This window comes from Ceratotherium simum, chromosome 1 (genome assembly GCF_057802395.1).
Source record: "Ceratotherium simum simum isolate JZ-2026a chromosome 1, ASM5780239v1, whole genome shotgun sequence".
Lineage (NCBI taxonomy): Eukaryota > Metazoa > Chordata > Mammalia > Perissodactyla > Rhinocerotidae > Ceratotherium > Ceratotherium simum.
This window is the reverse complement of record NC_141900.1, coordinates 54,807,124-54,833,760: the sequence shown is the minus strand read 5'-3', so window position 1 is coordinate 54,833,760 and position 26,637 is coordinate 54,807,124. Positions and strand designations below refer to the sequence as shown.

The following is a 26,637-nucleotide window of genomic DNA, read 5'->3' as shown; positions in this document are numbered from 1 at the left end:
CCTTTCGTCAGGCCCTGCTTTCAAGTATGTCTATTATTTATTTTGACTTGAAAAGTAAAAAAACTGCTTGTCTTTTAACATCTATTTCTCCCACCTTTTTTCTGGAACATTCCTAACTGGGACCCACTTCTTAGTAAGGGCTTTTCCCAGTTTTCTCCTCTGTGTGCTTCTCATAGCAGTTGTACCCCATTCCCAGGGATACCCAGAGGGCCTTGCCTTTTCTCCCTCCTTACACCGTCTCCTCCCATCTCTACTTCCAGATGTCCTGTGACGAGTGTACATTGACACAAAAGTCTTCAGATAAATACTCAGTGATATGTAAATGTCAAATGATTTTGGTCATTCTGTCAGCTGTCATTTAGTCCAACACCAGGTAACAGAAAAGTAGCACAAATATTTACTTTGACACAGTCAGCCCACGCCCCTGAGTGCTGAGTGTGTACTGACTGAAAATTATGTCAACACACACAAAACCACTTGCCTTTAATGAATCCTTTCTCTGTGGCTAAAGGGGGTCACCTTGTTTAAGTACCTTACACTCAACAAATGAGGTCAATAATTAAGACGTATCTAAATTATGCCGATAACTTGCAGGCTTAATTGTAGAAATTAAAACTAAGAAAGTGATCAAATTAGCACTCATTCAAAAAATTTAAAAGCTATTTTTGACCTCTACAGAAAAGGCACCACACATTTTTAGAAGAACAGGGACACGTGGCACTCTGAATTATAATTATTGCTCCTGAGCAACAAATTAGGAAGGTGGGAAAGTTAAATGAGCATACTGCACTGAAATGAAATCATCTGGCTAATTTGTTTCCAGGCATAATTCAGCTCAACAGAAATGGTAAAGTGCTTTTTCAATTCCTCTTTGGCACTCAGCATCCTATAGGAGGCGTCGTGATACCACCAGATAGAGCTTAGCACCTGCCAGGAGCCCTCTGGACTTAAACTGATGCAAATCCGGCCTCATCCAGCAGATGTCAATGGTCATTGGCATATCAAAGCTCCTTCAGTAGTAACTGTTTTCAAAGCGGCACCTCCTTGGACAGGAGAAAGCCTGCCCTAGAGCAGCAAAGGCAGGGAACTTCAGAAAGCACTGAGCCCAACACTAACCTAAACCAAGCTACCAGCTCTGGTTTCCTCCCACTTGAGAAATTAACACTAAGAAACACGATGCACTGGCCCTTTTCTCTTCCTTACCAAACCAACCTGATAAAACAGAATTTTGCCACCAAAAGATACATACTATCTCCCTATAATAAATCAGTATTTTGAACCCTTCTTATAATTATTAGAAGACAAAATAATGCCCTACATAATTCCAGTAATGCAGTGAACCTAGCAATAGCTTAAGAAATTCGTGTCAATAATTGTGACCATTATTTGTCATATTTAATGGTTTTCCAGATTTTAAAGTACAAAATAGTTCCAGCAGACTTGACCTAATGCTACTACTAGTCTCCATTCAATGGGGTTTCTTTGACTCTTCAGGAAGACACATAATGGTAAAAGCAATGTTTCAGCCAGAAATTAATCACTCCTATGAGTGTCTACCACTCCTCATTTGTTCACGAGAACAAATTTATATATATTTCCCTAAATATAAGAAGTGTTATGCAGTGGCTGGTGGAAAAAAGTGAAAATCACTTAAAAAATTGAATCATAAAAATTAACATTATTCCCTCTTTACTCAGAAAACCAGTTGTTGCTTTTTTAAAGGTCCAGGTAAGTGCATTCAACATTAGGGGTGAGTGTAGAGACAGACAAGAGAAAGAACTTTCTGGATATGGAAAAAACAGTGAAATAGAAGAGATTTTTTTTTTCACTTATATATAGAAATGTTTTAAGTGTGTGTGTGGAGAAAAGAAGGAGAGAGTAGGTATTTGAATGTCATAAAGCCTGTATCATATACATATTTTAGATTTTGCTTGCCAGTTCTTTCCTGGCAATCCAGCAATAATGAGATTAATAGACATTTTAGGAAAAGACAATAAACCATATACAATAAAGCTATATATTATATATGAATTATATATATAAAATAAGAAGCAATAAAGCCAGCTGCATACAAATACTTAAATATGTAAATATGCCCAGATTTCTAACCATCTGCCACCAAGGGATATAATATCCAACAAAATGTTAAATGATTTCTTTGGAAAAGCGGCAGTTACGCCTTTGGGAGTAAGGGAGGCTACAGGGCGTTGTCCCTATTCACAATAAAGTTTCAACTGGAAACAGACATCATTCCTTACATATCCCCAATTCTATGTTTGGCTCTGAGAATCACTTTCAACGTGTGACCTATTCTAGGCACCTTTTTGCCTTAACACACAGTGCACTCAGAAGACAAACCTCCCTGGGAAATGTTCACAATCACCACCCTTCCAAACTGCCTAATCAGAAAGGCACTGAATACAAATAAAACTTCATTTCTAGGCAGTCTGAATGATACCTTCATATTTACCTTCCTTTTTCCCTTTGAATCTGAACGATTGAAGTTTTTTTTTTTTTGGTTTCATGCAACTATTTTAAAATGTAATAGGAGATGCAAATTTCAACCTAATCAAATGACAAACATAACCTTTAAAACACAAACCCATAAAATAAAGAAGCAGATACATTGTTTGACCTAGTGATTGCTGAATTTATGGGGGCTGATTTTCCACCTGTCAATACGGTCATGAGAAAAATCAGAATGAAGTGCATTACTTTGTTAAGATCAAGCCTTGCATGGCTATGGGTGGCTCCTTTTTGGTTTGGGTTTTTAGTTGTGCATTTAAAGGAATTATATTCAGTAAGCCCTATTATGATTCAAGGAAGTGCATGGGTGAGAACACGCTCATGTGCTGTGAGTGTGTAAGTGTATGTATGTGTGTATACACACATCTCAACCTGGTGCACAAAGGTCAGCCATCATATTCCATAGAATGTACACTAACAAAGACGATCTTATCTTAAACAAAGACCACTTTCTGATAGGAGGTGTATTTTGGAAATTACTTCTCTATTGAGGACTTTTGGTCACAGTGAGTAAGTGAGTGTGTGTGTGTGATTCAGAGGCTGACATGGCATACCTCAATTCCCTTGGTTTCCTCAATGAACCTCCTGCTGACTGAGACCAGAGCCTCCTGCGGCCACGCATGAAACCAGTCAATAGCCGTGCAGTTAACTAGGGCTGGGAACTTCCGAGCTCTCACTCTCAGCGTGTGACCAACCGGAGAGAAACACAAAATGATCTGCGGAGACATGGGGGCAGGGCAGAAACAGGAAGGTGATGAGTGAGCATAGAATTACATTGCAATCCCAGACAATGAGAGAAAGGGGCGCAGCCAACCGTGACATTAAACCATCCTAAAGCTCTACAGAGTGGAAGCAACATTAACCTCCTTGCTAATCAAAGGAGAAACCTGCCCCAAGTGGCTGCCCCACCAAACACACAGAAACACTGCTGTGTACTTTCCTTAAAATTCATCCCTCTCCTTTTAAACATTCTTGATGATTATTATTAATAGTTATTAATTTCCTATTATTAATAATAGGGAAATTTATTCTTTTTCCTTATACAAGTAACATTGTAACAATAAAAAATAAAAATCAAAACCAAGTCACCATGATAAAATAATACCAATACTTTCATCTTCTGTCTCCTTCCATTCTGTAATTCATCAGGCTCAATAAAACTGTAATATACTTTTTTAAAAAAACAATGTTTTATCATATTGACTGTTAACTTTGTTTCCATTTAAAATAAAATATCTTCGCTTGAGTGCTTCACATTTTTAAAGGAGTAAAAAATTCAGTTTATACATGCTTTTGATGAGAACTTGGCAAGTTTCTGGTTTAAATCTAAAGATTTATCTAAGTATTTAATGATTTAAGAATTCATTTAAATCTGAGAGTATGCTTCCATACTCTCTTTAGCGACACAGGGATTCCTTCTGTTATTGGTGCCTGAGTGTGGCTGTGACCGTATGTCGCAGAAGCTCAGCGAGGGGAGCAGGACCTCAGAAGTCGGGTGGGTCTGAGTGTCCTTTCTGGGCATCTCTGAGCTGCACAGGGCTCATCAGATGAGATGCCCTGTGTAAAGTGCTAGTACGAAGGAGGTGTCTAGGGAGTACCAAGTCCCAAGTCCTTGTGGACTTGAGGGCACTGAGGGGAGTAATGCCAGCTGGGTTAAGGTCTGAGAATGAGAGTCTTGGTTTCCTCTTTTCTAGAAATGGATTGGACTTGATATAAAACACAGCTTTGCAGTTTTCTCAACTAAATCTCTAACACTTTGAGATCAGGGGACAAGTAAAATCATTTTTAAAAAGATTTTTTTTCCTATAGCATTTAAAAAATTCACATCATAAAAATCTCCAGCATATATGAAGCCATATAATATCTCTAACAGGTATTTTTACTATGTTGATTTTATATACTATGGCTCTTCAACCACTCAAGACAGATAAATCCTAAGATTTAAAAGGTTTAACAATGCATAAACTGACTGGTCATTTATTCATTATATTCAAGAGTCTAGTTACAAACTGAATCATTGCTCTAGTATTGCATGTGCTAAGTTAACAAGCCTCAGTTACGAAGTATAATTCTCGCTTATGTCTCGGTTCTTAGGTTTCTCCCTACCAGCCTTCTTTTCTCCCTAAACTTGAATATTTCTCATTTCTGTCCCAGAAGTTGGTTTTCCACACCCAACTTATCTCTCATTAGTGATAATTTTGAAACTTCATTTATACATAATTGTAACCAAGACAGTGAGAAAAAAAATCCTTTATTTGAGATACTAAACATTTCCATCACCTCGACACTCATTATATTTCTACACTTGTTATTGGCATACCATCAGGTCTTAAGAATATGTTAGAAAACAAAGTATCTGAACCATGTATGTTTAGCCTCAGGGAAAAAATACTTTCTCTGAGTTAATTTCATGATATACCTTCATTACTCATTGAAAGATAATATAGAATGCTCCTTTAAAGATTCTTCTTTTCTACAATTTTACAGTTAGGACATTTTTTCCTACGTTATTTATTATGGCTTAAATAGGATCCTCTCACAATGCCATCGAAATTTCACACAGACGGCGGGTAGCAGGAGACTAGTGGTTCTCAAAGGATTGTTAGTAGCTGGTTAGAAATGCAAATTCTTGGACCCACTCCAGACCTAAGGAATCAGAAACTCTGGATGGGGCTTGGCGATTTGTGTTCTCAACAAGCCCTCCAGGTGATTCCCACATCCACAGCTATAACCTAAAAGCTTTAAATTTTCTATGGGAATACTTAAATGAAATATTGAAATTTTCAATGTGTCTGCAGTTGGTGAAATACTCATAGAATCTAAGTCTCTATCTATATACAGAGTAAAATGGAAAATTTAGAGAATTTTAAATAAATTAGATGATCATTAATAACCTAAATTCTATCATCTAATATACTTGTTCGTTAGTACTTTCTAAGAAGGGAAAGGACGGTATTACACTAGGCTTGAGGAGTGCAATTATTGACCCAATTTACTGTTCAGTAATGTCTAGTTTTGCTAGAAATCTAGCACAGAATTTCTCCTGCCATCCAGCTTTCGTTGGTAGTAGTCCTTCCAAGAGCCCATACTAATGCCTGGAAACCGTCAGTTATTCTGTTCTTTTCTAAAATAGTCTCCACACTTTATAGATGACCTGGAGTAAACTCAAGTTGTTGCCTCAAGGAACATTCTTGTGGGGGAAATCATCCTGGATAATGTTCCTATTAAATTTCCCTGAATTTCATGAGAGATTAACATAGCAGAGGATTTATAAGAAATAAAAAGATCAATAAATGATTAAAAAAAGGGTGTTATGTTGTCAATAATTTACTTTTTCAGCTTTATTGAGGCATAATTGACAAAATTGTAAAATGTTTAAAGTGTACAATGAGATGATTTTATACACATAGACACTGTGAAAGGATTCCCCCCATCGAGTCAATTAACAAATCCATTTTATTTATTTATTTATTTTCTTGGTGAGAACATTTAAGTTCTACTCTCTTAGCAAATTTCAATTACACAATATAGTCTTGTCAACCATAATCACCATGCTGCACATTAGGTCCTCAGAACTTATTCATTTTATAACTCAAAGTTTATACCCTTTTACCAATCTCTCCATATTTCCCCCACCCCCTACCCCCTGGCAACCACTTTTCTCCTGTTTCTATGAGTTTCTATGATTTTTTTATTTTTTAGATTCCACTTATAAGTGATACCATGCAGTATTTGTCTTTCTCTGTCTGGCTTATTTCACTTAGCATAATGCCCTAAAGGTTCATCCATGTTGTCACAAATGACAGGATTTCCTTCTTTTTTAAGGCTAAATAATATTCCATTGTATTTGTGTATGTGTATGTATGTATGTGTGTTTATATACATCTCACATTTTCTTGATCCATTCATTCATTCATTGATGGACACTTAGGTTGTTTCTATACCTTGGCTACTGTGAATAATGATGCTATGAATATGGGAGCACAAATATCTCTTCAAGATAATGGTTTTGTTTCCTTTGGATATATAACCAGAAGTGAGATTGCTGGATCATATAGTAATACAGTTTAAATTTCTTGAGGAACCCCATACTGTTTTGCATAGTGTCTACACCAGTTTGCATTCCTACCAACAGTGCACAAGGGTTCCCTTTTCTCCACATCCTTGCCAGCATTTGTTATTTCTTGTCTTTTTGATAATAGCCATTCTAAAAGGTGTGAGGTGATATCTTATTGTGGTTTTGACTTGCATTTCCCCGATGAGTAGTGGTGTTAAGCACCTTTTCATGTACCTGTGGGCCATTTGTATGTCGTCTTTGAAAAAATGTCTATTCAGGTCCTTTGCCCATTTTCAACTAGGTTATTTGGCTTTTTTGCTATTGAGTTGTATGAGTTCCTTGTATATTTTGGATATTAACCTCTTATTGGATATGTGGTTTGCTAATATCTTCTCCCATTCCATAGGTTGCCTTTTCATTTTGTTGATGGTTTCCTTTGCTGAGCAGAAGCTTTTTAGTTTGATACAATATCATTTGTTTATTTTTGCTTTTGTTGCCTTTGGTTTTGGTGTCCAATCCAAAAAATCATCACCAAGACCCCCTGTCAAGGAGCTTACCCCTTATATTTTCCTCTAGGAGTTTTATGGTTTCAGGTCTTACAGTTAAGTCTTTGTTCCATTTGAGTTGATTTTTGTTAAAGTGTAAGACAGTGGTCCAGTTTCATTCTTTTACATGTGGCTATCCAGTTTTCCCAATGTCATTTATTGAAGAGACTATTTTTTCCACATTGTATATTTTTGGCTGCTCTGTTGAAAATTAATTGACCATACATGTAAGTGTTTATTTCTGGGCTGTCTATTCTGCTCCATTGATCTATGTATCTGTTTGGTCAATACCATATTTTTTTGGTTACTATAGTTTTATAATATAGTTTGAAATCAGGAAGTGCCTCCAGCTGTGTTCTTCTTTCTCAAGATTGCTTTGGCTATTCGGGGTCTTTTGAGATTCCATACAAATTTTAGGATTATTTTTTCTATTTCTGTGAAGCTGCCATCGGAATTTTGGTAGGATTGTATTGAATCTGTAGACATTTTGGGTAGTATGGACATATTAACAATATTTATTCTTCCAATCCATGAGCATGGGATGTCTTTCCATTTGTTGTATTCAATTTCTTTCATCATTCTTTTATAGTTTTAAGTATATAGATTTTTCACCTCTTTAAATTTATTCCTAAGTATTTTCTTCTCTTTGATGCCATTGTAAATGAAACTGTTTTCTTAATTTCTCTGATAGTTCATTATTAGTGTATAGAAATGCAACAGATTTTTGGGTATTGATTTTGTATCTTGCAACATTACTAAATTTATTAGTTCTAACAGTTTTTTAGTGAAGTTTTTAGGGTTTTCTACATATAAGGTCATGTCATCTGCAAATAGAGACATTTTTACTTTTCCTTTCTGATTTGGATACATTTCATTTCTTTTTCTTGCCTAATTGTCCTGGCTTGGACTTCCAGTACTATGTTGAATAAAAGTTGTGAGTGGGCATCTCTCTCGTTCCTGATCTTTGAGGGAAAGCTTTCAGCTTTTCGCCATTGAGTATGATGTTAGCTGTGCGCTTGTCCAACACGGCTTTTATTATGTTGAGGTACGTTCCCTCTATACCCACTTTGTTGAGAGTATTTTTAATCATAAATGGATGTTTTATTTTGTCAAATGCTTTTTCTGCACCTATTGAGATGATTATATGATTTTTATCCTTCATTTTGTTAATGTGGTGTATCATATTGTTTGATTTGCAGATGTTGAACCATCCTTGCATCCCTGGGATAAATCCCACTTGATCATAGTCTATGTACTTTTAATGTACCTTTGAATTCAGTTTGCTAATATTTTGTTGAAAGTCTTTGCATATATGTATCGGGTATATTGGCCTGTGACTTTCTTTTCTTGTGGCATCCTTGTCTGGCTTTGGTTTCAGGGTAATGCTGGCCTTGTAAAAAGTGTTCCCATCTCTTCTCTTTTTTGCAAGAGTTTGAGAAGACATGGTATTAATTTTTCTTTAAATATTGGGGAGAATTCACCAGTGAGGCCATCTGGTCCTGTATAATTTACGTTTGAAATACTTCAGTCTAGCATGATACACATGTCAACACTCATTTTATACCTTGGGGCCGTTGGTTAATATCTGAAGTATACCAATAGAGACTACACAGGCTAGGGATTCTCAACCAGCATTTCACATACTCTAATGAAAGTCCACACTGCAAAGTTAGCTACCTGAGTTCTTAGCTAACTTCTCCCATCAACATAAACGGTTGGTTAGTTAGCATCATGAATACTGGATATAATTTTTCATTGATGAAAAGAGTAGTGTTCAAAATATCTGAGGAAAATAGAAATATTGTACTTGCATCTCCACCACTGTATGAACAGAATAGGAAAAGCTAGATATTGAAGTATCCCAGTAATTATACCCTTGGCTCTTTACACTTTGGATTTGGACCAGTCCTGTAATAAACAGCTTATGGAGAGATTCTTTTTATGTGACTCTAATGAGAAGATCAGCAGAATCCTACCATCACAATATTGCCATATCTGCCCCAAATGACCTTCCAATGAGGGCTAGTCAGGTTCCTAAAAGGAGAGAGCTGCGATTGCAACAAGCTCACAGAGCAGGTTTTAAGACTTGAAGACTTATTTTAAGTTACGTGCTACACATAAACTGTGTGTGCAGCTGAGTTCAGTCTAAGACTTCCTTTCCTTGAAGCACACCTTGAGTTGGGAGATTTGGGGAGATCCCCCCCTCACCTGAACAGGTGTTATGTAACCTCTAAGGATTGAAGGTCAGGGAAATATAGCCCCCTCAAACAGTTCCTGACAATTGCAAATGACCAAACTGGCTTAAGCTAGTTCCCAGCAGTGGATTGGAAAGAAAAGTTGGCTAAGAAAATAAAGTTAAAAATGCCTCAGACAGCTGTGCTCTTTTCTAAAAGCAAATTCTCACAAGTAAAAAGTGAGCCCTGAAATCACCATCTATGTCTTTCCTACAGCTCTAACATTTGGATGTCAGGAACTTGCTTTTGGAATCCATACCATAGAATTTTCTATTCCCTTTTTTCCCCTACCCAGGTGTTATGACTCATTTGTAATAATCCACTTTTCATTGTGCTTTGTAATCTGTTTCAATTTCTTTTAGATAAGATCCCATTGTAAGTACATACTTATTTGTATATCACTAACAGCACTCAGTCCTTTCCTCTTGTAATGGAAATTTGAATTGCTACTGTCACTCTGTATTTTTTTTTCCAGTTGATATAGTTTACTCTCAGAAGTAACCCTCCCACATATTAACTTCACAAGCTTCTATCCATAACTTAGATTTGCATTTATCCTCAAAAGTCTCAGTATTTTTCAAGAATGATAAGATCTGAATCTTACTGAGAGAACCCTCACAGGAATGGAGGATTAGTGTAGAAACTTTCCCCAGTTTGACTGTTTTAACATCACTTATCATTCTTCTATCTTCCTGTGTCATCTCTCCATCTAATAACCTTTTAATTTCAATTATTTTTATGAGATCCAACAGCATATTCAACATGTACACATTCAATACATTTTTATATTTATTTTCTTTTTAGGTAACTCACAATAGAATCATTCCCATGGCCTTTTACCTGTGAATATTTGTCAGTACAGATTTTTACAAGAGGTAATGTTTCACATTGGGGAGTTTTAATTCTTTTCTTTTTCTGTTTTTTTTAAACCAAACTCTTCAATTCATAAAGAAATTATACATGGAATCCCAATAGATAGCAAAAAGCAAATCCATTCCTGAGGAGAAAAGACAGTAGGAGTTATACTCCCCACTATATATTCCCTACTATGTATTCCTAGGTATATATGAGGAGTATATTTCCTTATCTCAGCTCCCCTGTTTTCAGGGCATGCACTGCCCACACACTACTTTCCAGGCCAGTTTGCAGCCCCATAACCTTGTATAATAGTGTTGTTGTTAGTATTTAAACAGAAAATCAGATGCCTGATGATCTACTGAATAGGTGCGTATTTGAACCATGTTATGATCTGTGCTGATCCGCTAGTAGGGTAGTCAGCATTTCTGCTGACACTATCTGGTAACTATACACATGGGTAGTTGCAACAACAAGCCCCATACTGGGCTGGCAAATCCCAGATCCAAATGTAAGCATAATGTGAAAAATATGAACATGCTTTTCAAAATGTAAAGTTTATTCAATTTAAAGGGAAGTCCTTTATTCTGGGATTAAGCCCTTCATTTCTGGTGTTAAAATTTTCTTTTATAATATGCAACAAGGGAGATGACTTCTACTCACACTTTGAGACGCCTCATAATCATTTTTCCCTCAATGAAACCTTTACTGCCCTGTGTTCTGTTATCTTATACACCCCTTATCTCTCATATACACAGCCGTTAATTGTAGACTGATTGTGCAATTTGGGAGTTGATGCTTGTCTTCCCAACATGAGGTGGGCTCCAGGTGGGCAGGTGCTGGCTCTTGTTCACTATCACATTCCCAGGCCCTAGCGCACCACAGGCACTCAATAAATATTTTCTAAATGCTCAAGGGATAGGTGAATGAGTAAATAGTTGGCAGTTAAAAAAATTCTTCTGGGCAAAATAAAGTATTAATATCTGCATCCTATTTTTTTGAGGTTTTGCTGTTTTATGAAATTTCAAAGACAGTGAACCTCAAATACAGGATACAAAGTCTCACCTTTCATCTCTCTCTGAAGTTCTTTTCATTCTACTTAGATTGAATAATATAAAAAAAATGTGAGGACAAGAGCAAGAGCATTGTATTCAGAGAGGTGTTGTCCTGACAAGCAGAACGTTGTTGGCAGGGCAGAGACTGACAGAGCCTGGAACTGGCAGTGGGCAAGCTAGCCTTTGGAGTGTTTCTTGTTCTCCATCAATGAAAGTGTCAGAATGAGGGGCAGGAGGGATAGAAGACAGCATGTCTCAATGATAAAGTCATCCTACACAGCCATCCACATAAGGGAAGAGAAGCCGGGTTCTCTCCCCATCAACCAGAGGTAGATCTGAAGAGACTTGACTGTACAATCACATGAGGGTAAGGTTTCGCAACATCTGACTTTCTACTGGATAGGTGAGTATTTGAGACTTTTATACAAGATCAGATATATCATGGAAATGACTTGTGTGAGTACTTAAGCCTTTCAGCTTATGCTATGTGCTACCGTTTTAATCTGATGCTGAGAGATGAGTGTTGCTCAGCATCTCTGTTGAGTTGTCAGGTTCCCTAGATGTGTTGCAGTATGAGCCAAAAGCAAATCAACCACATTGTCCATTGCCAAACCTCAGATATGAATTGCTCTCTCTTCCAATCCAAGGAAGAAGAAGAAAAAAAGCCTACTTTGGCCCTGAGGAAAAAATACTATAATACTAAGAAAAATAATAAAGCATCCAGCAGACTGAAATGAAGTTAATTCCACTGAAGTTAATTTAATATAAGAACCTGAAGAAAAGGATTAAAATGTGCTCAGACTTTCAAAAGGAAACTCTAGAAGGAAAGAAAATTACAGACACCCGTAATAAGAGAATAGGCCAAGATAAAGGAAGAACCTAAAACAAAGGGATTTATACAAGAACATATATGGTAAAATACAGCACCTCTTCCTAAAAATGTCTGAAGCATAGAAAACTGGAAGGAAATATACCAATATGTTTTCAGTAGTTATCTCTAGGCCATATAACTAAGCATAGTTTTTACTTTCTGTATATGATTCTGTATTTTTAAATTCTCTACGATAAACATATATTTCTTATATTATCAGAAATGGATCTCTCTATATATATTTAAAAATACAGAACTATAAGAAGAAAATATATATATGAGATATATATACACGCTTCCACCTAAGTAGATAGATAACAAGACAGATATCTAAAATCTTGGGAAAGAATCAGGGGCTGCTACATACATCAGATGTTCTTTTTCCCTATGGCATCAGATGGCCAGGATGAAAGGCAAGAAAGAGAAGTTTTGGGGTTCACTAAAGTCAGCAGGAGAGAAGATGAAAGTACTATACTCTAGTTACAAGAAGAGAATTACATAGGAAAAGATGCACATATACAAATGTGAAGGAGAGAAGGCATTTGGCATTTATTCATTGGCTTATTCCAGGCAATCCAAGGACACACATCTGACCATCATTAATGGGAACTGCCCTGTGGGATTCAGAGGTCACATTTTGCACGCCAACAGGTTCTTACTGCCCCTGCATTCCAAATGGGAACTGGCTTTGGTTGGTGAGCATGGGTAATGGGGTGGCAACTTCACATCATTTAGCTTGACCTGCCAGGTGTGCTCATCAACCCTTGTAACACATTTAGCTTCCCATGTTGCCCAGCTAGGACCATATGCAAAGGAAATATCAGCTTATCAGAAATTCTAAGTCTTCAGTACATGCTGGTGAACATCACAATATATGAAACTAATATAGAGCAACCTAGAATTCTTTAAAAAAAAATTGAAGGATTTGAGGGTAATATATATGAAGAAAAAGAAGCTGCCATTTTCTAATAAAAGGTGACCCATTTCTTTGCCATTATTTCTCCCTCAGGGTAAGATGCTGACCACTAACCTTTCTCATGATGCAGAAAACTCAGTGACAAGGCCAAGAAGGATCAGGAGTATTTGAAAGAGATATCCTATTCCTCCTGAGCATTAAAAATCAAAAACCAAAACCAAAAAAACCCTCCTACTCATTTTAGTAGGGAAGAGAGAGATTATTCAATTAGTAATCCTGTGACAGTGGAGGAAAAATGATCCCTATCTAACTCCAAAGTAAACTCTAGCTTGTATCAAGGTAAATACTAAACAAGGAGACTAAGAAAAGGACTAGACAACAACAAAGATGAATATAGAACTGATCTCAGTCTCAGTAAGGCCTGCCCAAGCATAGAATCAAAGGAAACACCTAAAGGAAGAGACTGATGGATTTAACAAAATAAAAACGTAAAACTTCTGTACATCAATCTGTACTATATGAAGATTAGTAAGTTCAAGGAGAAAAACCATATAATTATCTCAATAGATGCTGAAAAGGAATTTAATAGGTAGATACTTCCTTGTCAAGATATATATCCTAAATCAAAAGCCAACATAAGACATAGTAGTGAAACATTAGAAACACCCACATTAATGTAAAAATCAGGACAAATTCCTATCACCATAATTATTGAACACTCTCCTGTAGATTTACCAATGCAATGAGGGAGGAGAGCAGATAAATAGAATATTAGGAAACACAAAATATCATTCCCTGCAGGCTATATAATATCAGCCAACTAATAGAAACTATCAGAGAGGCAGTAAGGTAGCTGGTTGTAAAATCAAAAATCAATAGCTCTCGCAGGTACTGCAAACAATACACCACCAGAAAACTTTATGAAAGAAATATTCCTTCTACAAAACAATAAATGATTCATATCATAAAGATTAAATTCTCTCTAATCTAAACTTTCAGCATGATTTCAATCAAAATTAAAACGGAATGTGTTTAGAATTTGAGAAAATGATTCTGCTGTTTATCCACATATAAACATGTGAGAACAACAAAAAACTAGATAAGAACGAGCAATTAGATATTAGATATAGCAAAGTATAATACAGCTTTAATAATTTACACAGTACAAAGCTGGGATCAGCAGTAGAAAGACATCAAGAAAAGAGAATAGAGCATCTGGAAATAGACCCAATTAATATGGCTATTTGGCATATAATAAAGGTAGTACTTTAAATCAGTAAGGAAGAAGTACATGGTGTTGAGATAAAAAGGTATCTTTTTGGATAAAAGTAACCTGAAACCTCTGAGCTCGCTCTTCACCACATATAACAATAAACATATTCCAGACATAGTATAGTTTTAAACATAAAGCACGAAAGTATGCAGGTCCTGGAATGGCTGTTACTGCTGCTATTCCAAAATCCACTTCCAACTTTATGCAAAAAAGCCACGTGACAAGATCGAGTATTCACTTCCCCAGACTCCCTGATAGGTAGAGGTGGCCTGTGACACACTTGTGTCCAGTAAGACATCAGCTTAGGGTTTGTGGGGAAGCTGTGGTTTTCTGATACAGAAAGCCCCCACGCCTTCTTCCTCTTCATTCTTCCTGCCTGGAATAGAGGCCCTACCGCACGCATCCTGTGATCCTGAGGCAGGAGGCATCAGGATGAGCGCCGGTAGAAGAGAAAGATGGGAAAGCATGGGTCTGTCGGGATTATTGAGCCAGTCTGGACTCAGTGATGGGAGAGGCTTTGAGGAGTTGTTCCTGGATATTCTCTTATTTGTTGCCCAATTGGATTCCAACTGCTTCTAGTGAAGAGTTTTTCTAATCTTGGAGAGAAAAAGACTTTCCTAAATTTATAAGCAAACTCAAATCCATAAAGGAAAATACTGATTAACCTAATGTTAAAACTTGAAAGTTATAAACAAATAAACAAATATGTACCATATATACATTTAAAAGACAAATGATAGAATAAGAAAGATATATGAAACACATATATAAGACTAATGGCTTAATTTACACAGAACTCTTTTAAACAAAAGCATGTAAAATTTAATGGAAAAGTGAGCCCTTTATGACTTAGCCTCAGAAGTTACTCAGCATCACTTCTGCTGTACTGTGCAATACTCTATTAGCTGAAGGAGTCATGAGCCCACCCAGATTCAAGGAGAGAGGACTTAGATCCCTCCTGTGAGTAAGAAGAGCGTCACAGAATTTGCAGGCATATTTTAAACCCATAAGCTGTATCTATTGAACCCAGCAATTCGCCTTCTAGGAATTTATCTTACAGAAGCAAGCAAAGTTGTGTATAAAAGATGTATGTAAAGGACGCTCATTTTAGCATTATTTTTAACAACTGTTCTCAAAATTTCAGCGTGCCTCAGAATCACCTGGTGGGCTTGTTAAAACAGAGATTGCTGGGCCCCACCCCGAGTTTCTGACTAGGGTGGGACTGGAGAATCTGCATTTTAAAAAAGTTTCTAGGTGATGTTGATTCTGTTGCTCTGAGGAACACACTTTGACAGCCAGTGATTTATAACATTGCTATCTCAAATTCTATTACTGTACTTGTTTTCCCATTTCATAAAGAAAATTTGATCCAAATATACCACAATGGAACAGGGAGCAATCCCTGGCCTTGTTACAAACTGGCAAAGATAGTCTTAGTCACATTTTTGATGGAGAGAAAACTCTTTGGGCAACTGAACCGTAAATTCTATCTTCTAACCTCAGCCCAGAATCGCTCAGTAAGATTAATGCGGAATCTGAAGTAGTAGGGCAGAGGAGAACCTTACAATTCTTCTGTACTCCAAGCAGAGGTATATTCACGGCTAATGCCACTCCCCACCGCTTTTCCTTGTGTCCTCCAGGCGCTATGGCAGCCCTGGGGCCTGTGACTCACTTGACAGGCGTGGAATACCAGGAATAGCAACGCAGTAACTTTCCTAGGTTACTAACCGTTTCTATACCAGGAAACCTGAATTTTCCTTAAATTGGCTTCCTGCCATGAGTTTGGAGGTGTTTCTTGTTTTCTTATAATACTTGATCCTTACTGCTGCTGTTATTTGGTTATATTATATCTCTATAAGCTACAATGAAGCATAGAGTAGTATATGGGGAGAAGCTTGGGTTGAGCCTCAGATCATCTGCGTAATATTCGTAAATTATTTGCCCTGAAGTACTGACGTAATTCACTTCCTTAATTCAGACCTCTCCCACTGCTCCCTTAATGATTTATAAACCCCTTACCCCATCCCAATTTACTTTCCCAGCCTGATCCACATCATTATCCCAACAGGAAGTCTATGTTCCAGTCATTTAGAGCTTTCTTGAGTATCTCCAGATACGTACTGTACAATCTATCTTTACTCTTATGCAAATACCATTTCCTCTCCCTGAAAGTTCTTCCCACCCCATTGCTTCGCCATGAATTGCAATCCACACTTGACACCTGGAACATCACTTGCGCCAGGAGGGCCTACTGCAGTTAGGAAGGATGCTGCACTCCTCCGTAATCCAACGGCACCATTTAATTGGTCCTGGACCACAATTATTTGTGATGTCTCCCGTCTCCTGTAATAGTGCAAGCTCCTCAAGGACAGACAGCACATCCAGTGCGATCAAGGAGTGCACAGTCTGCTCAGCACAATGCCTTGTAGGAGCTCAGCATCACAGGAAACTTGAGGAAGGCACAGTCCACACAGAGGCATGTAAAAATGCAAATGTCCTTTCAAAATGAATGACTAAATGTCCTTACAAAATGAATGGCAAATTCAAACTCATAATATGAATCCTGAAATAGAACCATATCATAGTTCCAGCAGCAGGTTTTAAATAATATGCAAGTAAAGCAAGTGTTTCTTACTTTGAGCTGCAGTCGCACTCTGGCCAAAAAGAATTTCCAACAATTTTCTCTGGAGTCCACCACGCCCAGACCACGAACTTCATTACGAATTCCAGAAATTATCTTGTCTACATCTTCATCACTGAACAGATCTGGGATTTCTCCTGCCCCCAAGGGAATGAGTAGAATTACTGAAACACTGTCACAATGTAAATTTTAGATATGATGTTTTAATAGTTGAAATGCTTTATAATACAAAGTTCAGCTTAAATGATAAAGTAAGAGTTTGAAATCAGAAATGCCATTTTTCTTTTTTTGCATTTACAAGACACACAACGCACTGAGGACAAGCTATGATGAACACATCCACTAAACTCGTACACGCAGGAATAACATTTACTTCACTGAAGGCCCCTTCAAGGCACCTCACATCCGTAAGGAGACTAAGAAAGCAATACACCTCAAATTAGTTAGGTTTATAGGTTTCTCCCCAAAGACTGCCCCTGAAAACATTTCAAAGACAAATTATCTCTCTTTAAAGTTCACTGAAACTACACATAATTTGTCATTGGGGAAGATCTTTCAAGAAATGTGTTGGTTTAATCACCTGACGCCAGCAAGTCATTAATCAGCACGAGAAAGCTCTCATCTAGAACCTGGGCATCTGTCAGCAGGAACACAGTGGGCATGTTCTTGGCTCCGGTTCTGATGTACAAATTGGCAAGATCTACCTGTAAGGAAAGGAGGCCATCATTCATGTTTTGTTAAAATGCTGATGCGACATTGGGAGTACGTGTGTGAGTGCTGGGCAGAATTGAATAACTGCAACGTGAGAGCTGCATGTTGTACTTTCCCTCTGTTCACATATTCTTTCCTCTCGGTGACCCCGTTACCAGGGCAAATGGCATGACATCACTTCTGTTTCTGGCATATAATGATGAGTGTCATGTTTGTGGCTTAATGGAGCACAGGGATGAAAACAGGCTGCTGATGAACAACTCCCTTTTAATAGAGTGAAAATCAATTCCGTGATGCCTCTGTCAAGCCACGCAGTGAAGGAAGTTTCTGCTCATTTCAATGACTATTTCATTGAAAACAGTTTTTGTTTGGTTATTTATTTATTTAGTTTTGTTTAGTAATATTGAAAGCAGGTGATTTGTTTTTCCTGGTTTAAAATAGCACTGGCCACAACTCTAAGTACTATTTTGTAAGTCCTGTTGTGATTAAAAAGCAAAATTTTAAAAACACATAAGAGTTTCTTGAAAGTATTCCCCTCACATTTTATTTTCATAATCTTACCCAAAGTGGAAGAAATCTATTTGCACTTTAAAAGGAAGTATCTTTTCTTTTTCTATATCACACAGGAATGCTAAGAGTGTTGAATATCAGGTGTGGTCAATGCAAAGGAAAAAACATGTTTGTGTAAGCAACGATTAAAATATTTTCTGAGTTAGGTCTATAGGCTTATATACCTATTAACGTTTATAGAAATTGACTATTACTAATCTGACTATGAAGGAGAAACAGCCAAAGGTAACTAAATCCTCTCAAGAGCTTTCCCCCTCTCCCGTAGTTGGGGAGGCCGTGGCCAAATCTGGGAGTCAGAGCTGACACAGGCGCAGTACCTGCTTACGCTTTATCCACTGGGCAGACGAGGGAAGCACTGCCTATCACCTCTTACTCACCCGAAGTTCCTGGATTCCAAAGCCTTCCGTCAGAGTGATCTGGAAGACCTCAAGGCTGCAAATGTAAGCTGCCAGCCGTGACAAGCTCTGCTTGCCGCTGCCGCCCACTCCAATCAAGAACGCGTAACCCTGAGGGGTCCGGAGGATTCGGCTGATGCGACATCTGGTGAGAGAAAGCACGGCTACCGCAGCATGAAATCTAAAGTGCCCTGGGACAACTATTTAGACACTCAATTCTGATCTTTATTTCAAAGCTTTAGTCCTTGTTCATCTGTTGCCCCATCATACAAAGATGCTGCCTGCATCTGTCCTCGCACGGCTTGCCTAACAAACTGTCCTGTGCTAGTGACATCTTGGACTCACTTGCTGCTTTATTATTCTCCAGCAAAACTCAAGAAAGACAACATATCCAAGGCCTTTAAGCTATGCTTCAAATTTGTTTTTTGGTGAGGAAGATTAGCCCTGAGCTAACATCTGTTGCCAATCCTCCTCTCTTTGCTGAGGAAGATTGGCCCTGGCCTAACATCCGTGCCCATCTTCCTCTATTTTGTATATGGGACGACGCCACAGTATGGCTTGATAAGCGGTGCATAGGTCCACGCCTGGGATCCGAACCTGCGAACCCTGGGCTGCCAAAGCGGAGCTCGAGAACTTAACCACTACACCCCTGGGCCGGCCCCCCAAAGATCCCAACTTCACATCAGCATCCACGCACGATGACATCAAAGGGAGAAGGTCTGTGCCAGAAACCTTTGCTGTAGAATTACTTTGGAAGGAACAGATTTGTTTGGATCAACAAACGTCTCACATGTGACTGACTTCATGCAGATTGAACACTTGCCTCTTTATAGGACTCTTACTTCCTTTGTACCAAAGCTTTCCCTGTGCCTTGAGCATTCCAGAAAATTTGCTGAAACCATTTAGAATCACAGAGATAAATTTACAGCATGGTCAACTAACCCCTTGTTCTATATTATCAAAGAGATTCTGAATGCTTGAGGTATTTATATTATTGCTATATTTTACAGTTAGGAATAAGTTGTCTTTAACATGATCAAAATATGGTTGAAGAAATATGAAAAAACAAAATATAAGCATATAGATACCCAAGTGCAAAAAACTGGACACTATTGTGTTTGCTCTTGGTTGCTTTCTGAAATGAATTTAAACTTCAGGCCCTGAATGATCCACACAGATTTTTTTTTTTTTGTGAGGAAGATCAGCCCTGAGCTAACATCTATTGCCAATCCTCCTCTTTTTGCTGAGGAAGATTGGCTCTGGTCTAACATTCGTGCCCGTCTTCTTCTACTTTATATGGGATGCTGCCACAGCATGGCTTGACAAGTGGTGTGTCAGTCCACACTTGGGATCCGAACCTGCAAACCCTGGGCCGCCAAAGCGGAGTGCGCACACTTAACCGCTACGCCACTGGGCCAGCCCCTCACACAGATTTTTTTTTTTAAAGATTTTTCATTTTGAAAAAATGAAGTTAGGGTCACTTATACTCGGACTAGTACGTGTGAGCATTTCCTGAAAATCTTCATAACTCAAAAGACGGGTTATTTTGATAAGCTCAGCCATTTCATTAAATTTTACTTTACATGACCACATGATAAAACCACCTTGGTGAAGTGTAAAATTACTCTGACACAAGTGAAACTCCAAGTTACAAAGCAGGGTTTTCATTTCATTTTAAGGTATTCCTTGAGGTTTGTACCTCACAAGATTCTGTCAGTGGCAAACTCCCTTTCCATAATACTCAAGGACATGCTCTGAAATCATCTCTAACGCTGAATAAATCAGCTTCTAGCTCATAATCCCTGGTCAAAGAAAGAGCCTTCCTTTTTAGCCACTTGCAAATCCCATGTTGAAGGATTATATGGGAAGACTCTTTCCCTCAGCATCAGTGGGAGGCAGAGCCATGACATACATGAGCTACGACACACACACAGTGTACACCAACCCAACCAGAAACAGTGTTACTAATAATTCACTTAACACTACAGTCACAGATGCTAACTAAAACTGTGTCACCAGAGGACTGCAACTACAAAGGGATCGATAAAACAATCAATACTTACCATGCTTATAAGAACTGATGATGGGGAGTTTTTCTTAGACACTTGGGCTAAACATTTTAAAGAGTAACTTCTAAAAAGTTAATTCTCCACTCTTTTTGTCTGTTTGGATTTCCTTCCTCTCATACTTCCTTCTTTCCTGACTTATTTTTAATCATGATTTCATTATTTTAATCTTTGCCCAAATATCACTTGTTAGAAAGGCCAGTGTTATTAATTGAATGGTATCCCCTCAAATTCATATATTGAAGTCCTAACCGCCAGTACATCAGAATATGACCTTATTTGGAAATAGGGTCATTGTAGAGGAATTTGGTTAAGATGATATCCAATTTCTAATCCCTTTTCTGCCAAGAAAACATGCTCCCCCTTTTTTTCTAATTTGCATAGAAGTACTGAACAGGCTGGTAATGCTCCTGTTCAGCACTCAGTAGGCATTCAATCAACATGCTTAATCAATGAAAATCAGTTTGAATCTATCCTGTCTCTGCCATCTATGAACTTTATGACTTTGAACAAGTCACTTACCTTCCTGTTTCTTAATATTCTTACCTAAGAGGACTAGAGTGAACTAAAACAGAATTATGGCTGTGACAGCACTTCAGAAAGTAGTGTACCTATGTAAGACGTTATTAAGATTGTGACATAATTTATAGAGACACTTACAGTTTTATATTGTATGGCAAACAATAGATAAGAACTGATGGTTCAGAGTGCTTCTTGTGATCTATTGAGAAATAACAACAGCTAGGGATACCCAGCCATTTCCACTTTGTGAAAAAGCATCACAACTAGTGGACTCACACGTGTTGCATGGCATCTTCAAATAAAACGAGGGGCATGGCAGCATTTAGTTCATTGTAGTTGTCTAATGTTTCTGTTAGAATCGTCTTCAGCACCTCCCAGTCCTTCACAGGCATGTAACAGGGGTCTTCCCTGCCATTAGCAAAATGGCAATAGATGAGGGGCTGCTGAAGCAGCATATGACTGTCTACACCCTGCAGGAGGAGGAAGAGAAAAATATGGTCATGTCAACCATCCAGAATGATCCACCTGGAGGCAGAGTGACCTAGCAAGGGCAAAGCTTGTAGATCAATCCATGAGTAGATGGGTGGAATGTTACCAAGTACAGACCAAGTATATTCTGGAATCACGGCTATTTTAGCAAGGTAAGCATTCTTATCTAACTTCCGCCCCAACACCAACCAGTGCCAGAGAAAACAGTGACCTCTAACATTCATAAACTTACTTCGAAATATTTATTAGCAGTTTCCAGCAATTTTTTCTGAAACAAATCCATATCCTTTGTGTCTATCAGTTTGTCTCCATAAACACGAGAAGATTCATGAAGCCACAGGTGTATTAAATCTCTTGGACCCTTTAAACATTCAGGAGAAGCAAATAAAATCCCCTACAAGACAAGAAAGAGAATAATTAAGAATTTAGAAGTGAAGACATTCCAAGATAGTAGCAATTTAGCAATTTCTTGAGTTAAAAGAAATATTATAAGTAGTAGTACCTATGTATTAGTAATTTTACTCTCTGAAGCAACATTTAAAAATTTACTATCATTACACCCTTTTTTAGGAATGCAGCTAAGACTATTTCAAGAGCCAATTGAGGAACTAAACACCGCATCTGAGAACTTCTGCCTATTAAGTCTTCCAACTGATGAAGTTTCCAAAACCAAAGCACAAACAGCTAACATAAAAGTCACAGGACCATAATTTTTTTATTCTAAAATCCTTTGATATCAGTTAATCTAACCCTTTCATTCCACAGATGAAGAACATGAGACCAAAAGTAAATTGCCCGAATTCACACTGTGGGGTAGATCTGGACCGGCACCAAAACATTTTGACTCCCATGCTCCCTCGACACTGCCTTTCAATATCTTGGATTGATATAGACCCACTCCTCATGGAGAGGGTCAGCTTGCTCGGGACTCAGAGGGGGAACGACGAGAGAGTTGTAGAGAATTAGCTGCAAGAGGCTCAACAATTATTTGGTGGTGTCAGGTGCAGCTGACAGACTGCATATGAACAGCGAGCAGGCCTCTCACCCCATGGCCTTCCTTCCCTTTTCTTCTAAGATTAAAAATCTGCTCTTAAACAACACTTTATTGAGCACAGTCTTTCAGGCAGGTGCTAGAAATATAAAGATGAAAAGGAATGGTCTACATTCTTAGAAAGCTGCTGTCTAACACAGTGTTATGGCTTTTTAAAGCAGTTGTGGGATGATTTAGAAAAGAGGGTTATAAAAATATAAAGAAACAAAAATCACCAAATATAAAGAAGTCTCATGAAGTTTGCATACTTAGCCAGTTTACTACCTTTCTCACAAAAGAACTGTAAGCCATAAATAACTTCAACTACTTTTATGGTACACAGTAGACCACATTAGTTGGATTTTTAAAAAATTCTAGGTTTTAAATTCCCTCTTTGGAATTTGCTTTCTAAATCAAATACATAAACACTGTCCTTTTACCAGGTATAAGCAAGGTAAGTGTCAATGTCAAAGCAAAATAATCCAGCAAGTTAAGAAATGGTAATTTCTCTTGATGTACCTTTAAAAATCACATCACATAAGTATGAAAAAATGACAAGTTATCCCTCTTACTTGGCACAAAATGAAGCACTCAAATATTTATCTGGAATAAATTAAATAAGGAGTCCAGACTTCTATCCTTGTTTCTGTTGCTAAGTCTCTATGCAACCTGAGAGAAACCACTACTCTCACTGATAAAGTGGGAATAATAAACCTGCCATGCTTACTTCATAGAGAAGTTTATGTTGTAAAATGAAAGAATACACATAAAAGTATGTAGCACAGTTGTAAACTAAGTTCTATAAATAAATGCCATTAATATTACTATAATCATTACTCCACCCAAGACACGTAACATAGAGCCATCAAGGTACCTGGAAGACGTTTGACAGGTCTCTCAGATTAAAGAGGTAGTGGAATTTAATAGCTGTGGGTAAAAAGTTACGTGTCATCATCTGATGGAATGTGACTGCTGCCTGTATCAAAGTGGGGCCACTCCTGAGAATTGACGGACCAAAAGCTTGCTGCTGGAAATGGAAACTAAGGATTTGGCTATAGATGGTGTTTAGTGCATCCAAGGATGGAGAGTTGAATGCAAACACTGTGAAATGTCTCTGAAAAGAAAAGCAAATATAAGACACTGCATAAAATTGGGATAATAATGGTGCCAGTAGATTGCAACAAAACAAAACAAAACAAAACCCTATATTTTCATTCCCTCGTATTCATGCCCATTGCCATGTAACTTTGTAGTGCCTTCCATTCTGACTCTGGTCCTGGCCATAAGACTTGACTGAGCCAACAGAATGAGATGGAAGTGACAGTGTGTCAGTCACAGTCAGAGGCCTGAGTGTTTCCACTTGCTCTCTTAAAGCTCTACCTCTGCCATGAATTCTACAAGCCTGCTGAAGGATGAGAGGCACATGAAGCAGAGCCACATTGTCCCAATCACTCCAGCCAAAGCCACCTTAGATTAGCTGACGGTGAACTCCCAGACATGTGAACAAGCCCAGCCAAGATCATCAGAGTCACCTAGCTGACCCCCAGCTGACTTCAGATAAGTAAGTAACACTAACTGTTGTATGCAGCTGTTATGCATATGTTGCTGTTGGTGGTGGTTATTATTAAAAAGCTTATATGCACACAACAAACTTGCACATAAATGTTTATAGCAGCTTTATTCATAATTGCCAAAATGTGGAAACAACCAAGCATCCTTCAATAGGTGAATCGATAAACAAACTGTGGTACATCCATACAATGAATATCATTCAGTGATAAAAACAAATGAGCTCTCAAGCCACGAAAAGATATGGAAGAACCTTAAAGGCATATTTAAGCTAAATAAAAGAAACCAATCTGAAAAAGCTATATATTATATAATTCCAACTATATGACATTCTGAAAACGGCAAAACTATGGAGACAATAAAAAGATCAAGTGGTTGCCAGGAATTTGGGGTCGGGGGTGGGGGATAGATGAATAAGTGAAGCACAGGGGTTTTTTAGGGCAGTGAAACTATTCTGTATGATATTTTAACAGTGGATATACGTCATTATACATTTGCCAAAACCAAAGAATGTACAATACAAAAAATGAACCCTAATGTAAACACTGGACTTTAGTTGATAATAACTTACCAGTATTGGCTCATCAATTGTAAGAAATGCAGCAGACTAATGTGAGATGTTTATAATAGGGTAAAATGAGGTGGGGGAGTGAAGGAGTATATGGGAACTCTGTACTTTCAGTTTTTTTCTGTAAACCTAAAACTGCCATGCTTACTTCATAGAGAAGTTTATGTTGTAAAGTGAAAGAATACACATAAAAGTATGTAGCACAGTTGTAAACTAAGTTCTATAAATAAATGCCATTAATATTACTATAATCATTACTCCACCCAAGACACGTAACATAGAGCCATCTAAGAGACATCTAAGAGACAACTAAAATTGTCTATTAATTAAAAAAAGAAAATGTAGATGCTTAACCAAATGTCCAATAGGAGACCTACTTTGTACTCCAAAGCACCAAGATTCAAGCTCTACAATGCCTGAGTATTATACTTAGGGCTATTGGAGAGAGCGCCCTCAACACCCTACCTGCAGTCTAGGATTGATGGTGAAACTGCCCACCATCGGATTCATGCAGGCGACATACTGACAGCTGTGGATCTCTCTAAGCATCACCTTCTGTCGATCATACCTGAAAGATAGAAAACAGAGCCTTGAATCCAAAAACTGAAGATGACAACACAACGAAATCCACCAGTTCATAAAAGTCTTCATCACAAATTGTCTCCTTTGATCTTTACAATTGTTTTGTCATGTTGAGCTTGTTAGCCTTATATCTCAGAGATAAAAAAACTAGAGCTTGGAAAACTGAAGGCTACATAGCTCCTTTGACGCCAGAATCAACACATGGAGCTGAATCAATACAAACTATTACTGCTTATTGATTCTCATGGAGCTCTACTTCTGGTTAGAAATACCCACAGCAAGGCTGGGGGCTTTCCCTCTAGTTAATGGCAAGGATCACAGACCCAGATATTACCAAATAGTTACATCCCACAGAATAAGGTCAAGCTTCTCCTACGTAATTTAGTGTGAGTTAATGTATTATAGAGTTTAATGCTTAAACTGGACAGTTTATGTTTCTAGGATATGTTTCAATCCAACTCTTCCAAAGGAAACCTATTCCATTTAAGATGATGAAATGGGGATACAAAGTGAAACCCAAAAGGTATCACAGAAAGTGCTCCTCAGAATAGGAAGAAATTGCGGTAATTCCATTTTTAAATGTTTATCCATAATATTAATGATTAAATTTCAGCAGAGAATAAAATACAGAGAATTGCTTACCAGTGTCCATAATCAATATGCTGTCGAATCAGAGTGTGAGGCTGAACAGTGCCATATAAGTCCACTTCAGGCATATTCATGTCATCGATAAAATAAACCAATTTTTTATTTCCTCCTGGACCATAGTTACGACCAGCTTTTTTCTCTAGAGGTTTCTCAAGAATTCCTGCAACAAATAAAAAATTCTGCCCACCGATCAGACAAAATGTAACCTTCTGTCCTTAGTCCTTTTTCTTATTTTTCCTCATCTTCTGTCCATTTCATCCACTCAATGGGTTCAAGTATCACCTCTCTGCAGGTTAATACCACAGACATATCTCCGGTCAACTCCTGCTATGTCATGCTCTCCTGCCAACCTCCTTCCTGTTGCCAGAGCTCACCTCACCTCTCCTTTCCTGGAGAGTCAATGCCTGCATCGTGATATCACACTGGCCATCCCATCTGAGACAGCACCATTGCTGATCTGTGCACTTTCCTCCCCTGTACCCACTGTAATACACGAACCACCGCCAGTCCAGCC

General features: G+C 37.9%; 1 protein-coding gene across 1 annotated transcript in view; it reads right to left on the bottom strand.

Annotated features, from left to right (window-relative positions):
* Window positions 1-26,637, bottom strand: part of DNAH11 (dynein axonemal heavy chain 11) — a 313,801-nt gene that overhangs the window by 112,874 nt on the left and 174,290 nt on the right. Inside the window, exons 47-55 of the mRNA XM_087428734.1 lie at window positions 26,118-26,283; window positions 25,359-25,461; window positions 23,631-23,870; window positions 21,959-22,120; window positions 21,514-21,707; window positions 18,632-18,794; window positions 17,554-17,677; window positions 16,968-17,110; window positions 3,081-3,242 (exon numbers count right to left, since the gene is read on the bottom strand). Of these exons, the coding sequence (XP_087284860.1) occupies window positions 3,081-3,242; window positions 16,968-17,110; window positions 17,554-17,677; window positions 18,632-18,794; window positions 21,514-21,707; window positions 21,959-22,120; window positions 23,631-23,870; window positions 25,359-25,461; window positions 26,118-26,283 (1,457 nt within the window). The remainder of the gene's footprint in view (window positions 1-3,080; window positions 3,243-16,967; window positions 17,111-17,553; window positions 17,678-18,631; window positions 18,795-21,513; window positions 21,708-21,958; window positions 22,121-23,630; window positions 23,871-25,358; window positions 25,462-26,117; window positions 26,284-26,637) is intronic.